Source organism: Crocodylus porosus, unplaced genomic scaffold (assembly GCF_001723895.1).
Source record: "Crocodylus porosus isolate Cpor-Errol unplaced genomic scaffold, CroPor_comp1, whole genome shotgun sequence".
Lineage (NCBI taxonomy): Eukaryota > Metazoa > Chordata > Crocodylia > Crocodylidae > Crocodylus > Crocodylus porosus.
In genome coordinates, this window is record NW_017728950.1 from 72,735,053 (window position 1) to 72,755,892 (window position 20,840).

A 20,840-nucleotide genomic window follows, 5' to 3' on the forward strand; every position below is an offset into this window, starting at 1 on the left:
GGTGCAGAGGGGTAGAGTGGAATGGGGGAGGAAAGAGGGGTGCCCTACAGATTCTTAAATTAAGGAAATTCATAGAAAAGGCAACCCTACATTAAATCTTGCTACTGAACAAACAAGTACTGACCTATTCCTAGACCTGTTTAAAGGAAATTCAAAGGTCATATAGTAATCAAGAGCTTGGACACTGAAGACCTTCAAGGCACAGGTGGTGTGAAGGAACTAAGAAGCAGTTGGGTCACTTCCCATTCTTTCTGCCCTTGCCTAGAAGCCTGTGAATAACCATGGTACAAGTATAGCTTCCAATGGCCAAAAAAATCTAAACAAGCAGACAGGGAACATGCAGACACATATCCAAAGAAAAACAGAAAGTTTCTTACACAAAGCAGGAATGTGCCTATAGTAGTTCTGTACAGACCAGTCAATTTACTAGACTACACACCTACAGGAATTCTATACTACAGATTACTACAGGATGAATAATAAGTGAAAACACTCCTAATACACTAGTACTAATGAACTGGAGGAGAGGAAGACAACCCACAAATTCCTTGCAAGTATGAGGGATTTTTTTTTCATAGCTTTAGAGATATTTTAGTTAGTGATACAAGTGTCATTTTTAATATTTCAATATTATTACAGGACTTTTTTATTTTTTTAAGTATATAGGAAGTAATACATGTGTTGTAGCAGCAGAAGCAACATTTCAGCTCAATATTTTGTATATAAAAGAGCTAAAGAGGCAGATGCATAACTAGCCATTTGTGTGTGTAACCATCTGATCAGTAAGTAAAACCATACAGACAGAAGTAGGCGGCAAATAGGTGCAGTTCTTGGCCTCTGCTGTTATAAACAATCATCCTTGAAAAATTAAAGGAAATTAACTGTACTTACAAGCTATTACCACAAGGTGGCAGTGACATTACACTGTAAGGCCATCATAACTCAACCATATAAAAAAATTCCATTTTGACTTTTGTGTATTAATTTAGAAATATTATATTTAATTTGTATGTTTATAATGACGTGGAAAATACCCACAAAAGTACATTAAAAGAATATGTGGGTTGCAAAACCAATCTCTGAGAAGTTAGAAAATGCTAGATTACTCATGCAAACTCACTTGTGCTCCATGATGCAGTCTTTAGTTATACAATCATATGCTATTCTTTCTATGCACGGAATGGAAGATGTTACTTGGACCCTCTAGCAGGAGTAATTTTCGGGATCCAGGATATAAATTTCTCAGATCCCAACACACAATTAATGTAACATCTGCCAGTGGCCTTAATGGGCAACTACTTAGACTCTAAAATACTCTTCCACTTTCAATTATTTATTTCTTTCATTTTTCACTAATAATAATAATGATTATTATTATTACTTTGTTTATAAGCATTTCCTATACAGCAAACAAAATTTACCAATCAAATCAGTAGCTAAATTGACACCTTTTTAAGTCAACCCATTTATACTTTGATATCTTTAATGCTATTAACTTGATAAAATGTGAAGTTCTAAGTAAGCATGGAGATGTAAAGCAGCAGCATCTAAAAGCAAGGTTGCAGAAATTTAAAAAAAATGGAAAAAACAACCCACAGCCATTCACAAATTTGTTATGTATTATAGATTGTAATGTTATTATCCTTATATTATATGTAAAAATGTTATCAGACTAGTGACCCTGCAATCATATGTATGACGACACCATTGCCGATGCTTGGAAGCAGTATAAACAAACAACAACAACAAAAAATAAAAAGAAAGTCCATGCTACCGTTTAGAGACTGAAAAGTGAAAGTAATCTGTAAAACTTCCTAGTGTAGCTCCCAATATATGCTTTAAATACATACATTGCAGTAATCAATAAGAATAGTCAGTAAGCGTGCATATGTATTTGTCCTTGTGCACATCTCCCTAAATATAAATTGTAGCTGTAAAGACATCTGCAACAGATACTTTCCAGAGGATGTTATAACAGAGTGGTAAGTGAACAAAATCTACCATGGATGAGTTTGAGAAAGAATAAACATATACCGTATGTTCCGTTTTTGAATGGATTAAGACTTTATCCTGAGGGAAAAAAGTAGCAACACCATGAAACCAAGAAAACAAAAATGCATTTTCACAACTTGAGGTCTAACTTTTACTCACCCTGTAACCAAGATCTTCAATCACATCACAAGATGCAGCACTAACATTAGTGTGCCACATTGTCTCTTTGATACTGCAGCCATACATAAATACATTCTTTTTGCGAGAATGTCCATGATAATCACAGTAGACCTACAAAATTATGTGAAATATGTAAACTAATGTTTCAAAATCATTTGCAATAGCAAACAAGTAAACAAATCTCTACACTTCCTCATCTATTATAGTTAATATTACATACATTTGAATGTGCTGAAGGATATAGAACATTAGGAGATGAAAGACACAGTATACAATCAAGTTGTGTAGTAAAAAGAAACTCCTTTTTCATAAAAATCAGACTACAGAAATTTGACTCCTTTACCATACCAAAAGCAAAAGCAGCAACAGGGATTGTAACTAAACTTTTCTACAATATAAACTATAGGGATTTTCTTATTCATCCTAAGTGGAAACACACCTGTTTCCAGTCAGCTCTTCAAGTTACATTTGTAAGCATCTGAGATGGCTTCAAAAATCTATTACATAAGCTTACAAAAAGATACACTGACACAAATGTTTTTGAATATCCTGTCTGGGGCTACACACACATGTACATACTCACCAGAGGTAAATGCTTAATAGTAGCCATATACTGTAACAAGCCTTTGGCATGGTAAATTGTGGGATGAAGATCTGGATTTGGATTTTGCCACTGCCTGTTCAAGTCCTCCCCACTTAAAGAACAACGATGGCTACAGAAAACAAATTTATAAAAGAAACAATGTCTTGCATGACATATCATCACTTTTTAAAAGTCAGTTCTAAAAAGGCTATACCCAAAGATATTTTTTGAATCATCATGCATATAATAAAACTCCTCTGATAAAAATATGTTCCAGAAAACCATTTTTCAAAACCAAGCACTATGGAAATTAATTTTTTTACAGAAGTGATTTATGCTTCACACAAAATTGGACCAATGAGAAGGGTGCAGTGTTTATTATTCATGGTACAATGTTTATTATTATTATTATGACGACTACTACTACAAATGTGATTTATAAAAAAACAATTCTGAACATTTTAATAGGGACTAAAATTTAAAATAAGCTCTAGCATATAACCTTTTTTTTTATTATAAGGCATTTTTTGGTCATGGAATCTGGGGGGGGAACCCTCCAGTCTTAGTCTAAGAGCTGCAGGAAGGTATGTTTTTTGTACGAACTCTTAATTCAATGCAGTATATATGAATCAGATCCTATGATGCATATTTGGTTCACAGTTTAGCTTTTTTACCATTATACTTCTTTTCCAGTATCTATGTGCAATAGTGCTCCTATTGCACAGATGGCGTACATAATATGAATGGATGAGGCTTTAGCCCGACCACACATTCTGCATCACCCCAAAATGGCCCTATGACAAGCATAGTTCATGTTGCAATGTTTAAGATTTTGTAAATGATCCTGTGCTCTCCTCTCACTGGCATAAACCTCTCCATCTAATTGCACATTGTCTACTGCCAGAGATATGACTTAGACCGCGATGGACAAAATGCGGCACATGGGCCAGATGCGGCTCACTAGGCCATTCCATCTGGCCCGCAGAGCCCCTAAAAAATTTAGAAAATTAATATTTATCTGCCCTGGCTGCCTGTCATGTGGCCCTCGATGGCTTACCAAAACTCAGTAAGCAGCCCTTTGCCTGAAATAACTGCCCACCCCTGACTTAGACATACAGTTCATTTTTTTTCTTTAGATATGTTTATAGAATTCACTTCACAGAGGAACTTATGCCAGCTCCAAATGAGCCTGTATGTCCATAATGCACTACTGTGCAAAGACACTTGTTTAGGTCCTGGAAACAACATAGACATGTCAGCACAGTGTTCCAACTGAGTTAGGTAATCTGTAAAGCTGTACTGTTTTGGTTTCAGAGCCAGCTTTTAGAGCCAACTCAGCTATTCACTACACGATGCTGCATTGCACTGCGTAGGTATACTCAGGGCCTTGTTACACATTGCACTTTGAGCTGCTCAAATGTTGATGTGTGTTAGTGCTAGCTTGAGTTTGCAGTAGCCGCATGTTAAGCTAAAAACTTTCTTACTGTCCCTCACCTACACAGCTGACACTTGCCACTAGAGGGTTGGCGAGCAGGGGTCTGACTAGGAGCTACAGCTGTGAGTTGCCACTACAGGGCCAGTGAACTAGGATGGGCTTCTATCCCTGCTATGGGTGTGAGAGAGAGATGGGTAGGGGTTGGGGGATAAGAGCATGAAGCTGATAAGCAGAGAGATTCATGGGATGGGGGTGAGTTATGAAATGGGAGGTGGAAAGGAAATAGGGGTAGGGAAACAGTGGTGAAATAAAGGAAGTCAATCACTGAAAGAAAATAAAAAAACAAAACAAAAGACTTTAAAAAGAAACAAAAAGGAAGTAAAATAAAAAAAAGGTTTGTTTTAATAAACAGATTTAGGATTGGGGTGTGGGAGTGCTGGTTGTAATTTCCAGGGTGGCCAGGAGCAGTGAAGGAAAGGTTTTGGGGGAGCTACTGCCCTCACCTGAGGAAGGAAGCCCCAGTCCAGTCCCTTAATTTGTTCCCTCCTCACCCCCTATTTCCCACTCTTGGACTCTTAGTGCCTTGAGACCTGGCATGTGCTCTGCAGGCTGTTTGCATGGGGTTGCATCTGTGGGGGAAGGGAGAGGGTGTTGGTTTGGTGCCAGAACTGCCCCCTGGGCAGTAGAGTTCAGGGGTTAAAAGGTTTGCCTATACAGAACCGGAGGGTGGAGGAGGGGACACTGCATCCTGGGATGCTAGAGGACAGCAGCTTAGGTGTCTCATCTGTGGGGAGTGGCCACACACTAATGAAACACAAGCTGGGTAACAGATCAGAGATAAACCTACCCTGGAGTGACCTAAAGTGTGCTTAAAACTACTTTCAGATGTTAATGCATGGACAATCCTGTGGTTCAGAACTCCAGGAGCTGCCTACAATTAATGTGTAACAAGGCTTTCAAAGTACCGTCTCAAACCATAGCCAGCTAAAACCACTGCGTAGAAAAGGCCATGTGTTTAAGTTTTTCCACAGTCAAAGTAACCAAGGCTCTCAAAAGAGTATGTTAGTAATTTTAACCGGAAAGAGCAGAAAAATACTTTGCATTTAAAATTTGTATGTAGCAGGTTTGCTAATTAGCAACATACTAGAAAAAACCTAAACATGTAAGTGCAAAAAAGTTACCTCTTCAGTATAAATTATACATTAGTTCTGGAAAACTACTACACTTTCAGTCTCAAAATTAAAGTGGACACTATTTGAATTGTGAAGATAGACAGAAAGGTCTCACATTAATTTATTACATTTTTGTGAGCATAACTGAACTTACTTTCCATTGATGACACCATCAGGATTGAGCATAGGGACAATTTTAAAAATATAGGATTCTCGTAAACTCTGGGCAGCAGGGCTACTACTCATAAGGTATTCCAAAGTCCCTTTCATAACCCAGCTTGCATTAGTTTCTCCAGGATGTACACGAGCAGATAAGAAAACATAAGGACGATTTCCTAAAAAGAGCGTGCACAAAAATTGCAAGATATAAATACAAGTAAAGTAAGAAAAAACCGTTTGAAAAAGAGTAGCTCCATTTACCCAGGTGGAGTCCAGTATTTCTTTAAGTGCACACTGAATAAATGATAACAGGATATAATAATAAATATTAATGGGTAAAACCATGCATCAAAGGCTTTTAAATTAAGCACAGCCTGAAAGGGCCAATTGCATAAATACCATCAGTTAAAGGAAGTGATAGCTCTTCATTATGACATGATACTTCTCTTTCTGTAGATGAGGGAAATTTAGGAAAAAAACTGGAGTGCTTTGAGATTAAAGACTGATACAGTCATGGTAACTAAATGCAACTTAAGATATGAGATTTATGGAAAATGGGTCTTTTTGGAAGGAAATTTCCCTAAAGTCATCAAGAACAATGATTAAAAAATAAGCAGGTAGGAACTGCCCTCAAAAAACACATAATGATAAAACCTAAAGTTACTACTAAATCTCTAGCAATGGACAGTGCTTTATTGAACAAATATAGGTATGAAATCTGTTTATCTTTGATAATTAATAAGGTTTTTTAAAACCATAACACTAATATTTTGATTTTAACATACCAACACTTAAAAAAATCTCATTAAATTCAGTGTTTCATCTTACATTGCTATTTTTACAGCATGGAATAGCAAACACTGTACACAGATGTTGCACTGAAATTGTACAAGGTTTTTATTTTACATTATTTTCAATGAATTAGAGGCTAGTCATATACTTACTGAACTGACAGACATGTTCATAATAATTTGATTCTGGCATGGCTGTTATAGTGACTAAAGGGCAGCTGTTGCCCGCTAGCGTCTCGCAGAGTACATCTTCACGAAAATAAATCTGCTGAGGGTTGTGCATGGATTCCAATTTCTGAAGATGCATCTTCAACCAAAAATAATAAAAAGGTACTTAATTTTGCAAGTGTGTATGACAAAAAATAAAGTGTTTATTTTAAGCAATCTTACAGAGGAAATATATTCAGCTGTTCATGTTTATACATTCCCTCCTGTTTGCAGTGTATATCATCTATTTTTTTTGAGGAAGGATATTTAAGAGTCAGTTACTGATACAGTTGTAATTCTCTATGCATACCAAGTGACCCATATAGAAATGAAATAAAGATCATGCCAGATTTGTTGCAGTGTTTCTTTGAAGAAGCAAATACGCACATTCTATCTGTTCTAATCTGCTCATTTTTATGTGAAAGCTATGATGTAATAACACACATATATCTTAAGTTTTTAAATTTGCTTTTGATCTACAGAAGAAAATATTTAGAAGCAGCAGAATTTTCTCATGGAGACAGATACTTATGAGAGTATATATTACATTATTTTTAAAAAATATAAAAGGATCTAGTTCAGAGAATTGCTCACTTTTAACGTAGAATACGTGTATGGATAATGGTAAGCAAAGTAGCAGACATCATCCTTATGTGGGAAGCTCACTGTGAATGTAATTGTATAATAGGATTTTCCTTTCTGACCACCAGCAGCAATTGAACTTCTGGAAAAGTGATTCCTAAGAGTGAAGTCATATCAACATATTACATCAAGTAATATCATTTCTGAACATTCAACAACCTCCTCCCCAAGGCTCTAAGAAACACAAAAGGGCAGGGTTATTCAAACACTTATGCCCAATAATCATCTCATGTTGATACTACTGATCAAAGCAAAGTATGGTAGCAATCATAGGAAACTTTCAAGAGAAAGGGAAGCAAAACTAGCAAACTCAATCATTGTTATTAAAGGCCCTTGTTAACTCTTCATAAAAATAAATTCAAACACGTCCCTAAAGAAATGACTTTTATATTCACTTAGAGTAGTAGCTCTCACCCTTTATAGACTTGAGGCACTACTTGGAAAAGTACCATATTTTCGTGCGTACAATACTCACATTCCTCCTCCAAAATCAGCCATCCCAAAATCAGGTTGTATTAACCTCTGATTTTCTGACCAAAATAGAAGCACCTTATTTTGATTCCTACTCCATAGTGCAGCATGTGACACTACTATTCAGGCAGCTGAGGGAGTCAGCTGAAATAATGGCTCCCTGTTCTTCACTACACATTTATAATCATCTCTCCTTTTTAATGGTCTTGATGTTCCACTCTTCAAGCTAATCTTCCTTTGGGCAATCTGCTAGTTACACCTGGTCTCTCTCCTCTTATATGCAGCCATAACTCTGGAAAAAATCTTTTCCTCTTCATTTATCTTTCAAAAAAAATATGTGTATTGTGTTTTGGGGCTTGTTGTATGCAAGAAAATACAGTATATTACCACTACACCTTTAATGATAATTTATTTTATCATCATATACCAGATTCGGTTCTAGTCTTCCACATAGGAAGTCTGATGTGCTCATCTCATTCTTTTGGCATACTTACTTGTAGTAACAAATATCTGTTCCAACACGACTCCACCACGGCCTGGCATTTAACGCCTCCTGAACAGAGTACATAAGGGGCTGCATACCTATAAGAAAAAGGTATTAAGCTTTTATTCTGCTGTCAAGGAGTAAAGCTTTTACACATAACCCACAATGGACTAGATTTCATCTGAACTGTTTTATAAAGTACCCCAAGCCAAATATATTAAATTTCACTTTTAGAATGTATTTATTGGTTAGATTTGTGTAAAAAGCTGGTTGCATTCTAAATCAACAGTCAATGGACACTAGAATGAAAAAGATTCAAGAGACAAAGTGCAAGGTAAATGTCAGTCAAAAGTCAGCTCTAAAATACCACATGCAAGTTTAAAGTAATCCAATGGTTAGCATGGACTTTAAGTCAGGAAAATCCAGGATTCAAGCCTAACTCACTCTCACAAAATGTCAGGGTCCCAGCCTTCTTGCACCTCAGTCCACCTATCAGCAAATAGGACTGGACCATGTGCACGGGACTGGGCTCAAACAACAGATGCTGTTCCTGTTGAGTAAATACACTGAAGATGTTTCATCTTGATGGCCTCCTGAGGTCTCTTCCACCCATATTTTCCTATCATTGTATCTTGACTATCCTTGCAAAAGCAGGTTCAGGTTAAGTTTAACATGCGGTGTGATAAGTACATATTAACATCACATACTCCATGATGCTAAGACAAGTTCCCATTTAGTGTGATAAAAAGAGCTCAGAGGAGTTTGATGGTTTCATACTATGATGGACCTTGAATCCCATGTTAATCAGTAATTTATGACTTATCCTTTCTATAGCTTTATTGTGACAGCCTTTATTTCAGTTGTACGTATAACAAGAATTATTGTTATAAGCTGAGCCAGTCAGAAGTTTTGTAGTCACAAGTATTGAGTTTAATTTGTAAAAAGAGAAATGAACATGCTAGTGATCCTTAAAACAATTATCCTGCTCTGGATAGCCCAGTGCATACTCTTATGTTCTTCTTTGTAAGCAGATAGAAAACATGCCTTACCATAATTAAATTGACTATTTGACTTTTCGCAATTGATGATGTTAAACCGGTAACCAATTCCTGTCTTCATTCCACTGACTTCAAAGTAAAACCACTGATGATAATGATTGCTGTTTATATCGGAGTTCAGAATAAGATCATACTCATTTCTGGAGATGAACAAAGACAAATTAAGTCTTCCTAAAATTAGAAATGTGCAGTTCTTATATAAAAGAGGGGGTGAGGGGGGAATCTTACTTCCTAATCTGAATAACTTTGCGCAGATTCCCAGACTCAAATTTGGAGTTAAACTTCAAGATATCTCCTTCTTCTGGCACTGAACAACTTCAAAATATAAACATCCAATTAAAGCAAAAGAAATGGACCTTTGGAACTCATTAGTTAATTCATAAATAATTTAAATTTGGTATTAGTAATAACCTGCTCAAAATAAAGACATGCACAATCAAAAAAACTGTGCAATAATGTTCTCATTAGGATTAGACTTCCCCACAAAATTCACCCTCAGGAAAGCAAAATCAGCATATCCAATCATCACACAGAAAATGATCACTTCTATAACATGTAAAACATACCTGGAATTGTCAAGGTCATATACAACTCTATCTATAATATCATTTTGATGAATCAGTCTTTCTATATCTTGAGCGATTTTTGTCCTACAATAAGAAAGGAGATCTCATTTAAACACATTCTACTTCTGTCATTTTAGACATGGTGAATATCTATCTAAGCATCAACCAAAAACTCTGACAAAAACAAAGCTAAGTAGCTCAATTTTTAGTGAGACCCAACCTTACTTATGTACACAAACACAAAATTGCACTTGTGATTGCAGGTGCTTGCACTCGACAAGTGATAGATTCCAGTATCTGCATGTGCAGAGGTTGAATCTGCATGCACAAAACCCCTTGGGGTTGAATATATAAAATATTTTGGGAGTGATGGGGTTGTTTTTATAAATCTACAGTAGAAGTAGGAATTACCAGGTATTTTCCTGGAGCTTAATTTTGGTAATATTTTAGAAAGATTCAGTTGTATTAGCAATTCATAAATATGGTCTCACGGTATACTAAAAAGGAACTGTAGAGGACTAAACTATGCAGTAAATGGGTTAGTGAGCTAGCTTTTCACCTCTGGACACCTGGGTTCATATACTGACTAGGTAAAAAATGAGCAAGAGAGAAACGCCAGGTGGACATTTATCCATATCATTAAAACTACAGAGGAATTGACAATATCTAGGCCCTGGGTTGGAAAAGCACAATTGTGTTGCAGTTCAAAAATGAAATGAATTGTCAGGGCTGTGTAGGAAAGTTTGCACAGCACCTGCAACAAAAACAGAAGGAAGCAGATTAATAGCAAAATGCATAAAAGTGGAGTCCAAGGCTGGTTCCATGCTAGTATGGCTCTGCACAAAGCAACACTGAGTATTGGGGAGGCAAAAAAAAGTGGTTAATTGCAAATTTCCTTGTTAACCATGTTATCTTGTACAAGCTGCTAAATCTCAGCGTGCTAGCTCACATGGATACTGCTAGGATAAAATATTAATGGCTGTGAGATACTGACATGACAGTGATGAGCCAAATGCATAGAAAAACAGGGCAAAAAATAGAGAAGCAGGAAATTACTAACCTACAATTTTTGTTCTATACCAGCAGCAATTATAAGAAATTCACACTCTTGGATTCTCACCTCAGGCATAAGGTTCAGAAGCTATCCAATAAATAAAATAATTTAGAATTTTGGTTAAGTTTTGAGCCAGGTGATTCAAGGGTCTTTCTTGAGAGAGCATTCTAGTTTTCCATATACCTGATCCTTAGAAAACCCTGATATGTACAATAAAAAAGCCCCAAAATCTCATAGATAAGGGAAAAAGAATGGGTATTTATGTATTAATCAATTACTTCAGCATATCTGCATTAGAGATAAGTAATTACCTCTAATCCACAAAAAAGCATAAGGGATTTTTCATAAATATATAAACACTTCATAAATATATATTGAAAAGTTTTACCCATTGTACAACATTGGAATTGTCAAAATGTAAATTATAGTAAGTGGTGTCAGACAAAGTCACGCTACCCCCTGTTAACTGAACATCCCAACTGAACTACAAAGTAGGGGTGTGCAAAGCTACCTGGCGGCGATTTGGCCCAATTCAGCAGCCAAATCTCCAAATCCGAAGACCCTTGGATCTCTCCAAATCAAAACGGAACCCTTGGAATCGATTCAGAGAGATATGGCATTTCAGGCATAGACAGCTTTAAATATTTTTTCTACATACCTCTAGGTAGCAGGCAGCTTGTCAACACTGTGATGCTGGGGCACACGTAGTGTCTCACAGAAGCACGGGGGCTCCCCAGGGCAATCGGCAGCAGACCCAGAAGTGGACCAGAAGCACTTCCAGTCCACTTCCAGGTCCACTAGGGAGTGCACTGGAGGGTCCCCCCAGAACCCTTTGTCTCAGTGACTGGTGCCTCCTGGGTCTGGGGAGGCACCCGGGGTCCCCCCACAGCCAATCGCTGAGCCAGGGGGCAGGGGTGGTGATTTGGTGGACCCAGAAGTGGACTGGAAATACTTCCAGTCCACTTCCGGGTTTGCTGCCAAGCATACAGGAGCCCCCATGCTCCTGTGGGACACTCCATCCGCCCCAGGATCACAGCATTCATGAGCTGTGCCCAGTATCTTGAGGTATGCAAATAAAACATTTAAAGGTGTGTATATAGCCAAGCCGCTGATTCTCTCAATCAGCGTCGAATCTTCAGATTCGGATTCAGCCAAAGCGAATTGGAGACAATGATTCAAATCAACAAATTGAATCACTGTCCCCGATTCGGGCCAAATTCAAAACAAATAGGGCCCGTTTTGCACACCCCTACAATAAAGGATATCGCTATTCTTACCTAACCATGCAACATAACCCACTCTTATTTGTACTATGTTATAAAAACATCTCTAGTCTAAAGGATTTCCTCCCAAATTTTACATAAAGGGAAAGATAAGCAAGGTGACTTCCACTCCAATACAGAGAATATCACTGAAAGAGGCATGACATATGGAAACACCAGAAGGCTATTACCTAGCGAAAGCATGCGAAATGATTAAAAATGAAAACAACCCCAAAACATCTGTTAATGTCTACACATAAATAACAAACAATACTTTTAACACATAACTGCTTTCAAAAAGAGTATTAGAAGCTAATATGAAGGAGTCTAAAGGCATGGGTACGCAGTTTCTACACCGCCATTCAAGACTTCTGCTGAGAAGCATGACCCATCCAGTTCCTTTTCTCCTGATGTACAAAATTTCCAAAAGGAGGATTTCACCTGAGCATACACCCAGAATTACTTGTAGGATCTCCATTTCAGATTTAGGTTATTGGTGGTACTCCAAAGCATCGGCATCACCTCCTTGTCTGAACACACTCAAACCAGTAGAATTCTCATGAAAAAAACCAACACTTTTTCTCCATGGGGCATTGTTTGACCATTCTTTCTGAAGTTTATGGCTAGGGACAGATATTACACATAAACAAGCTTAAGTGATCGGAAACTGATTAAAACCTGTAACAGAATAGATGTCCAGTCCACATAAACCAGCTTGAAAATGGCTGAAATCAGTTTGAGATAAACCTGGTTGAATGCAGTATCAGACCTAACAGATTTGGGTCAAACCAGTTTATGCAATGTCTGTTCCAGACCCCTTCCTGGTTTGAGTTAAATCAGAGTCCTCCAGCATCCCAGATGCTTTTCAACCCTGGGAGGGTCTCTGCTCTGTTCCCTGGCCAGAGCTCCAGCAGAGACTGCAGGTACAGTGGCATTTGCCTGATGTACCCCTGCTCTGCCCCGCCAATCCCTGCTCAAGCAGAGATTCCCCCTTCCCCTCTTCTTTACACAGACACCTGTCAGCATTAGCTAGCATATCATGTCAGATATGGGCCGTGCTGTTGGAGATAGGACAGTGTCGGCTTAGGGCTTTTTGGAGGTAATCAACAGGTAGCTGGTAACGTCCCTCCATTCCTTCCTTACAAAAAGTTGTTTAAGAGCTTGAACTAAAGAAAGAGGCTGTTGTTTTGTTTGATGGGCTGATAACTGCTAACAACAACTCCCTGTATAACTCACTGCTGTGTAACTCAATGCTCTACTATCAACAGCAAGTGGAGGGGAGCCCCCCCCTAACCAGACCATCCTGCCGGGGCCTGGCCACACCCCCCTCACCTCCATACTGTAGAATGGAAGGGGGGGCTGCTCTAGTACCCCCCAGATTCTAGCCAGATCCACTGCAGGCATGTACCTGCATTTTTTCAGTGCAGAGGAGATGTCTGTACTGTTACAAACCAGTTTAACCTCACCAGATTAAACTAACCTACAAAGATTGAATCAATTCAGGCTCAAGCTTTTTGAATGCCTGTCCCTAACCTATATGGTTAATCTCCAGAAAGACTTGCTCATAATCCTTCCCCCAAATTTAGAAGGAACAAATGTTTGAAAAAACAAACAAACACAATCAAAGAATTAGATTACTTCCCCTTCAAAGAGAGAATGCACTCTTTTTCCCAGAAGGCTCTCCTCCTTCCAGGAAAAAAGTACCTTTTAAATACCAATTCTTATTAGAACCTTTGGATTATATCCCTAGCTGTCCTGAAAACTAAACCACTCACAGCCCATCCTGCATTATTTTGGTCTGGTAGGACAGACTGACTTCAGGTTCTAGTTTAATCCCTCCGAGCTACATTAAGAAAGATGTGTGAGCCTACACTGCCTTCAGAATTTTAACCTTGGGCCTTGAACACAAGAAGCAGTCTCAGTTTCTTCCCCACATTGTCAGCTACCTCACAAAGACGGTTCTTCCTCACTTCACTGCCTATACCACAGTTGTGGCTTTACTAGAAAACCCTAGAGCCAGGTGATACTTTCCCCAGAGGCCTGCAAAGGTTCTGGTTCTACCCCAGTCACTAGGAGTCAAATTTTGAAAAGCTCCTTGGGTTTTTTGTTTTTTTTTTTTTAGGAGAGGAGTTGACAATCTACAACTGTGGCCAGGCAGCGTGGAATTTCCCCTGTGCTGCAGCAGAGAGAAGTGGCAGCCTTGGCCTTGCCAAGGCAGTTAAGCAATTTCCCACCGCCATGGCTGTGAGCTTACCTAATGCTGTGGTGGGGAGAAGCAGCAGTGATTCAGTCCTAGCACTGACCCACCTTGAACCCAAGCCAGATCATTTCACAATGTGGCAAGAAAAGGATGTCGGCCTCTGATTTATGTGTGTAAGCTCCATTGAATGTCATCAGAATTTGCACTAATTCACTTAAGGTACTTTTGAAAAATTTGTCCTAGGCCTCCAACCAAACTCATTTTCAAATGTGTTGCAAAGTCTGAATTCCTGGAAAGGCCAAGTCTACTTTAAATAGGTTTCTTTATTACAAATTCATCATACTGTAGTAACCTGACAAATTGAATCATCTGTTACCACTGAACTCTTACAGGATGTCACACAGTAAAAAAGGCACTATAGACATATAAATCAAATATAACAGGGTCTGTGTGAATTCCATGCTTATCCCATAGAATAAATGAAGTTACTTTGAATTGCTCTGAGACTGTAAAGTAACTCATCGCCCCAAAATCTACAGCCAGTAACAAAACAAAGCCAAAAATTCTGAGATTATTCGCAGCAGCTTTAGGCACAAAGACAGACATACCCTTTGAAAAAAAGAAGTTGCCTTGGTACCCTAATCCATTTATATTAATTAGAGCACACTCCAATTTTACCAGTTTTAAAGATTCCTCTAAATGTAAGCTAGAACATTTTATATGCTTTTTGAAAAAAAATGACCAAAGCACTGAGAAATATCAGATGATATACAAAAGGTGTGTGCTAAACAATGACCAGAACCAGAAAAGGTAATTAAATTGGCTTCCAAATCAGCTCATCCTTTAAAAAATAGCACAGGGAGCAGACCCTTAATCTCCAGTGATGTTATTAACAAGCACTGTTCAATGCTTTCATTGTTTTATTACCTTTGTATTGGCCGAACACCACCTAGTAAAAGTAATTTTTATGCCAATCTTAAATAAGGACTATTGCAAACCAAGAGAAATGTTACTTATACTTCACTTTTAGCTAAGTTCACCATATTAATTAATAGTCATCGGAAGGCAGATGCTAAAAGTCTCCCAAAACAGCTGAAAAATTACAAGAATAAAACTGAAAAATTTCAAGATAAAAGCTAGCTGCTAGGTTGGTGGCAAGCTAATGTACTTACTATAACAGGTGCTGCTGACCTACTTATTTGTCTCTATAAGATCTCCTGGCTACAAAACAGTCCACACAGCAAGTTTATGCAAAACATTCTCTTATTATTGCCCTTCCTTCCCTCTAATTCCCTTTGATTTATTCATCCATCTGGCAGATCCCATCTAAAGAAGGTAATCGCCTTAAAATAAGGATTTATTTTAGAACAAAGATTTATTTTGTGTGTGTGTGTGTGTACAGCATCTAGTACAGAGAAGCTTGATCATACTTGGATCTCTAGGCAGTATCAGAAAAAATAAATATATTTAAGTGCATTTACAATCAGGTGTGTTTGTATAACAGGGAAGGAGACAAACAATACACACACACACGGGAACTATAGGATTCGTAAGGAATTAGTTAGTCCCCAGTATGTAAGGCCTTAGGGAATTTCACATGCTCTTTCTTGACAGGGAATTTCAGAGGCCCTTTTAGAAAGTTTTAAGTTTTTATTCAATAATACATTTGTAATTTACAGGCTAGAATGAAACTAGGAATGCAAATCATTTATAATTCACTAATTTGCAGCTTTAAAAATATTTTACTAAACAATTTCGCAAATCAGCCCATGTTTGTACTTTAAGTTTATATGTCCATATTCCTAAATATAACAAAGGTGCTTTCTTGCAGATTAATCTTTAGAAAGCATAAATATAAAATTTATGCTGAAAATACCTTACAAAAATTAAACATCAGATTCTGATTGTACTAACCATTTTGAATTGGTTGAGAAAGTAATAAAATTGCCTTCAAAGGGATTTTTTGAAAACACTTCAAGTCTTAATCATAAATAATATAGTACCATTTACAATTTGAAGATTAACTTCCTATTGGTATTCTTACAATGATTACTCTTGAAGGAAATATACCAACTCACCTCTGAACACCATATGGTCTTTCTAGGATTGGCTCCTTAAACGGAGGTGGAATATGCCCAAAGTAATCTGGGTAAGCCACTTCTGAATACTCAGGGACAGACTTAGTGTTTTTCACAATCTCAATATAAAGATCGGGGTCGTGGAGTGCCAACATGTCAGGCACCTCAAGCAGCACTTGCTCTCCTGATGAATGTGAGCTGGAATCCTCCTCCTCTTCAGGATCTACTCCAGTGCAGCACAGCTTCCCTAGCTGGACTGACGGTCCCTCAAACAGGCCACTTCCACAAGATGAAACATGTTGGCAAGGTTTATTACAAGTGGGGGTGGTAAGGCTAGTTTTACTTTCTTTCTTTATTAGGCACCCTGTACTGTAATACTGTTCATTTTTTGAAGTATTCTGCAAAGTGATTCTGTCTAAGCCTTTCACAATTTCTTGGCTTAGACACTGACAGGATGAAAGCAATTTCTTTTGATCATTTTGCAGCTGTAAACTATCTTTGTTATGGTCTTTCTTTGGCAGATCCAGAAAGCATGGTCTCTTATTATATTCCTCCATTTGTAAGGAACTGAGGTCCTTCACAGCAATTCCTTTTACTGACTGATTCGCTTCTGCAGGGTGCTCCTCTCCTGCTGTGGGAACAACAATAGGTCCACCTAGATTTGTAGCAGATGCAAAAGGCTTTGGTTCCTTGGAGACTAGGTCATATTCCTTAATAAAATAAATAAATAAATAAAGATTATGAAACTTCTGAAGCTCTTAGAAGTTGGTTTGTGTAAGCTGACAGCGATATTCTTTTTCCTTAAAGGAAGTATATTTTGGTGCTGGCCATCCAGGATGCTCTAAAGAAAATTTTATTCTATTTAAGACAGGCAGACAAACTACAGTCACAGCAACTTTGCAAGACTTCATCTTGTCCAAAAGGGAAATCCCAAAATACCAGCTTAATGAGGCACCAATGCTTGCAAAACTTTCAAATCAGAACTTTTTAAATGGCATCATTAAATTAAGATGGTAGGTATTGTGCACTATGTAAAACACATAACAAATAAAATTCTCTCTGACAAAGAATAAGCATAGTTCAACAATGTGATTTTCCTTCCCTTTTTTGCCCTACCTCTAATCCAGGTGTAAGAAACAGACCATAACCTATCTGAGTTACAAAAATGAGACTTGGGTATTAGGGCTGTGCGAAACGGCACTGTTCCATTCCAAGTTCAGTTTCGAGGTCTGGATGGAACAGTGTTTTGTATTGAATTTCGAGTCAAAACAGCCTCACTGTTTTGCTTTGTTAAAACAACCTCACTGTTTCAATGTTTTACCCAGCCATTGGGATGGGAAAACTCAACCCAGCTGGGCTGAGTTTGTTTCCTCAATGGGAGCATCGCGCTGGGAAAAGGAACTCAGCCCAGCTGGGCTGAGTAACCATCCCCAGCCCCACAATTACGCCAGGGGAAGGAAGTCAGCCTACCTGGGCTGCCTTCCCATTCCGCTGCACTAGATTGCGCTGGGGATGGGGAGTCAGTCCAGCTGGGCTGACTCTCTGCCCCGGGCATGACGGTCCCACTGGGGAAACAAAACTCAGCCCGATGGTCAGACAAAACGTCGAAACAGCATCAAAACAGCCTCACTGTTTTGACGAAGCGAAACGGTGAGGCTATTTCGACTCAAAATGAAATTTAGTTCAAAACTCTGTTCTATCCAGACCTCGAAACTGAAGTCGGAACAGAACAGTGCCATTTCCCGCAGCCCTAATACCCAAGTCTCATTTTTGTAACCTAAATGGATTATGGTTTCTTTCTTACACCTGGATTGGAGGTAGGCGAGCTAGCGTGGGGGACGGGAAGGCAACCCAGCTGGAATGACTTCCCGTCCCTAGTGCTATGATCAAAACATTTTGACTTTTGAAACATTTTAACTAGCCTCGTTTTGTTTCAAGGCTATTTCAACGCTCTTTGTTTCACTTTGATTTTGTTGTTTTGACCTCAAAATGAGTCGAAACAGCATCAAAACAAAACAGATAGTGAAATTTTGCACAGCCCTATTGGGTATCTAGCTGCTTCTAAAAAAAGAAGCTTACTCTAAAATTATTCATACACAATAACTTGAAACAAAAGAACTTTAATAGCTGGCATATAAAACATATTCCACTGAGGGGGTTATTTTCTATGCTAGGGCTCTACAGTTCAGTGCTGAGTCAAGGTTTTTTTCCCCCTCCTTTAGTAACACTAGCTGTAATAAAAATTCTGAACATCAAACAGTGACCCACGTTCAATGAAATAATAATAGTTTTGAAATAATGTCTTCTGTCATCTAAATTAACCCATTATCCTCAGGAGTTTTGCATAGAAAACTGATCTGATGTTTAGCAAGCAATCCTTTGATACACAAAGTTAGAAAAAACGGACTGCAATTGAACTAAATATTACAGTACTACAATTCATAAATGCCAACATACTTTACCTGAAAGTTCTCCGCAAGTTCAGGGAAAAACTGTTCATATATTTTTAGTTCTTCAATGGGTCGTCCCAATTCTTGCTTTGGTTTCAGCTTATCAATATCTGTCTCTATATCATCATTCTGAAGCAACAACAAAAATATTAATTGTACATCCAAAAATGAAGAAACTTCTAAAACAATTATAGAAAACTTCTTAAATTTACAGCAGGTCATATAGTAAACAACTGTTAACAATACATGGTACTAATGCTAGAATGTAATTCTGATTCGTCTTCAGAAAATGCTGCTGTTGTTCAAATATATGTTACCAATTTTCTACTTATATACATATATATTATGCACAGGCAGGACAGAATGAGGAAACAGTCCCTGAGGAAGAAACATAGGGTTATCCTAAAAAAGGAAGGTGGCTCTCTCATATATACAAAGCCCAAAGAGCAGAAACAGATTCCCTAGAACAGGGGTTGTCAACTGGGAGTATTTGGGAAGGCCCTAGGGGGTATGAGTGGGCAGGCAGGGATGGAGTGCCACCACCCACCACCCCACACTGCCGCTTCCCAGAAGCAGGGCCGTGGCAGTGTGAGGGCAATGAAGCTCTTTTGAGCCAGATGCCGTGGGGGCTGGGAAGCTTGCACGTGGCAGCCTCCGTCCCCCTGTGCTCAGTGTCCGGACGCGCACCCCCTAGCCCTCCGGCTCCGCATTTGGCTATAGGGGGTACACTTACTTAAAAAGGTTGAAAAACCCTTTTAAAAAACCCTAGAGCATCACCCTACTACATGCAGCAGCCCTGGATAGTTGGACCCCTCTTGTACATTCCCTTGAATTACACCACATAATGCTACCCAGAGTGCACTCATGCTTTCCTTCAGCTGGACTCCTCTCACTTCATAACATGCAAATCCCCATCTCATTTCCTTACAACATTCAACTTTTAAATATCGATAAGCATTCATGTGTACCAGTGTCCTATTCAAAAACTAAGTGTGTTAGAGGGTATGAGAAATATAACAGGGCAAAAAGACCACCTGAAAGTTACAGAGGGAATCTACATACTTGAGATGGCATGTGGGAAAAACAGGGATTGAGCTTGGGAGGGAGAGCTCCAACAAAGTGTATCTGCAGATAAGAAGAGGTGTTCAAACAGGGCAATATGAAACAAAGGGATTTTAAGTCTATGTTAAACAAACTTTAACTACTAAAGTTGGTATTTCAAAAGCCACAGGAGAGTTAGACACCCAACTTCCATGAGCTTTCAATGGGCTAGCTGTACAAATTCCATCTGGACCCTTTGGAAATTATGACTGGAATCGCTACTGTCATCTCTAATTCTTGAACATGCGGTAAAGTGCAAAAATAAACTTTTTAACTAAAAATTGATTGTACTTTATGAGTTCTCCCTCTGCTTGAGTCTAGTGCTTACCTTAAAATGCTGGTCCTTGTCATCTTCATTTTCATTTTCAGTCTCTGTTTCTGTTTCAATGTCATCATTGTCATCACTTTCATCTACTACGTCATCCACTGTGATATAAAATGCTCTATAAGTAAGGCAGATGTATGTTTCTACATGCACATCCCAGAAAAAAAATGTAATGTGAAATTTTTTCCACTCACCAGTTGAGGTCTGTCAGTACCATATATGACTACAATTCCTATGAAATCATATGAACACTACTACTACCACCAGATTTATCAAAGACTGAATGCTCATTTGATGATATTGCAGAATCTATTATTAAAATTTCTGTGCAGCAAATGGTTTTTCCTATTAAAAAAACAAAGCCAAAACCAAAACAACATGCACCTGTAAGAACAAGATTTGATAAATGAAAGATTTGACCAGCTGCACAGATCCAGGACTTCTCTGTTCAGCATAGCTCAGGCACAGGGAATGTGAGCTTAAGCTACCTTTAACTCTCCTCCAAACCATGAGCTACCAACTGTCATGCCCTTCCATCACAATGTTCCTGCTAATTAAGAAGCAACTGCAGTAACTGCATATAGTTTTGCTGCTATACCTCCTTTTGCCCAGCCAAGTCTCTTATCCTAG

General features: G+C 38.4%; 1 protein-coding gene across 5 annotated transcripts in view; it reads right to left on the reverse strand.

The window, feature by feature from the left end:
- The window catches only part of AGTPBP1 (ATP/GTP binding protein 1), a 122,477-nt gene that overhangs the window by 40,644 nt on the left and 60,993 nt on the right, over positions 1–20,840 (reverse strand). For all 5 annotated transcript variants that reach the window (XM_019554759.1, XM_019554760.1, XM_019554761.1 and 2 more), the window contains exons 13-24: positions 20,214–20,311; positions 18,797–18,913; positions 16,335–17,044; positions 9,741–9,824; positions 9,403–9,489; positions 9,166–9,314; positions 8,127–8,214; positions 7,114–7,258; positions 6,466–6,619; positions 5,517–5,697; positions 2,756–2,885; positions 2,152–2,283 (exon numbers count right to left, since the gene is read on the reverse strand). In XM_019554759.1, the coding sequence (XP_019410304.1) occupies positions 2,152–2,283; positions 2,756–2,885; positions 5,517–5,697; positions 6,466–6,619; positions 7,114–7,258; positions 8,127–8,214; positions 9,166–9,314; positions 9,403–9,489; positions 9,741–9,824; positions 16,335–17,044; positions 18,797–18,913; positions 20,214–20,311 (2,075 nt within the window). The remainder of the gene's footprint in view (positions 1–2,151; positions 2,284–2,755; positions 2,886–5,516; positions 5,698–6,465; positions 6,620–7,113; positions 7,259–8,126; positions 8,215–9,165; positions 9,315–9,402; positions 9,490–9,740; positions 9,825–16,334; positions 17,045–18,796; positions 18,914–20,213; positions 20,312–20,840) is intronic.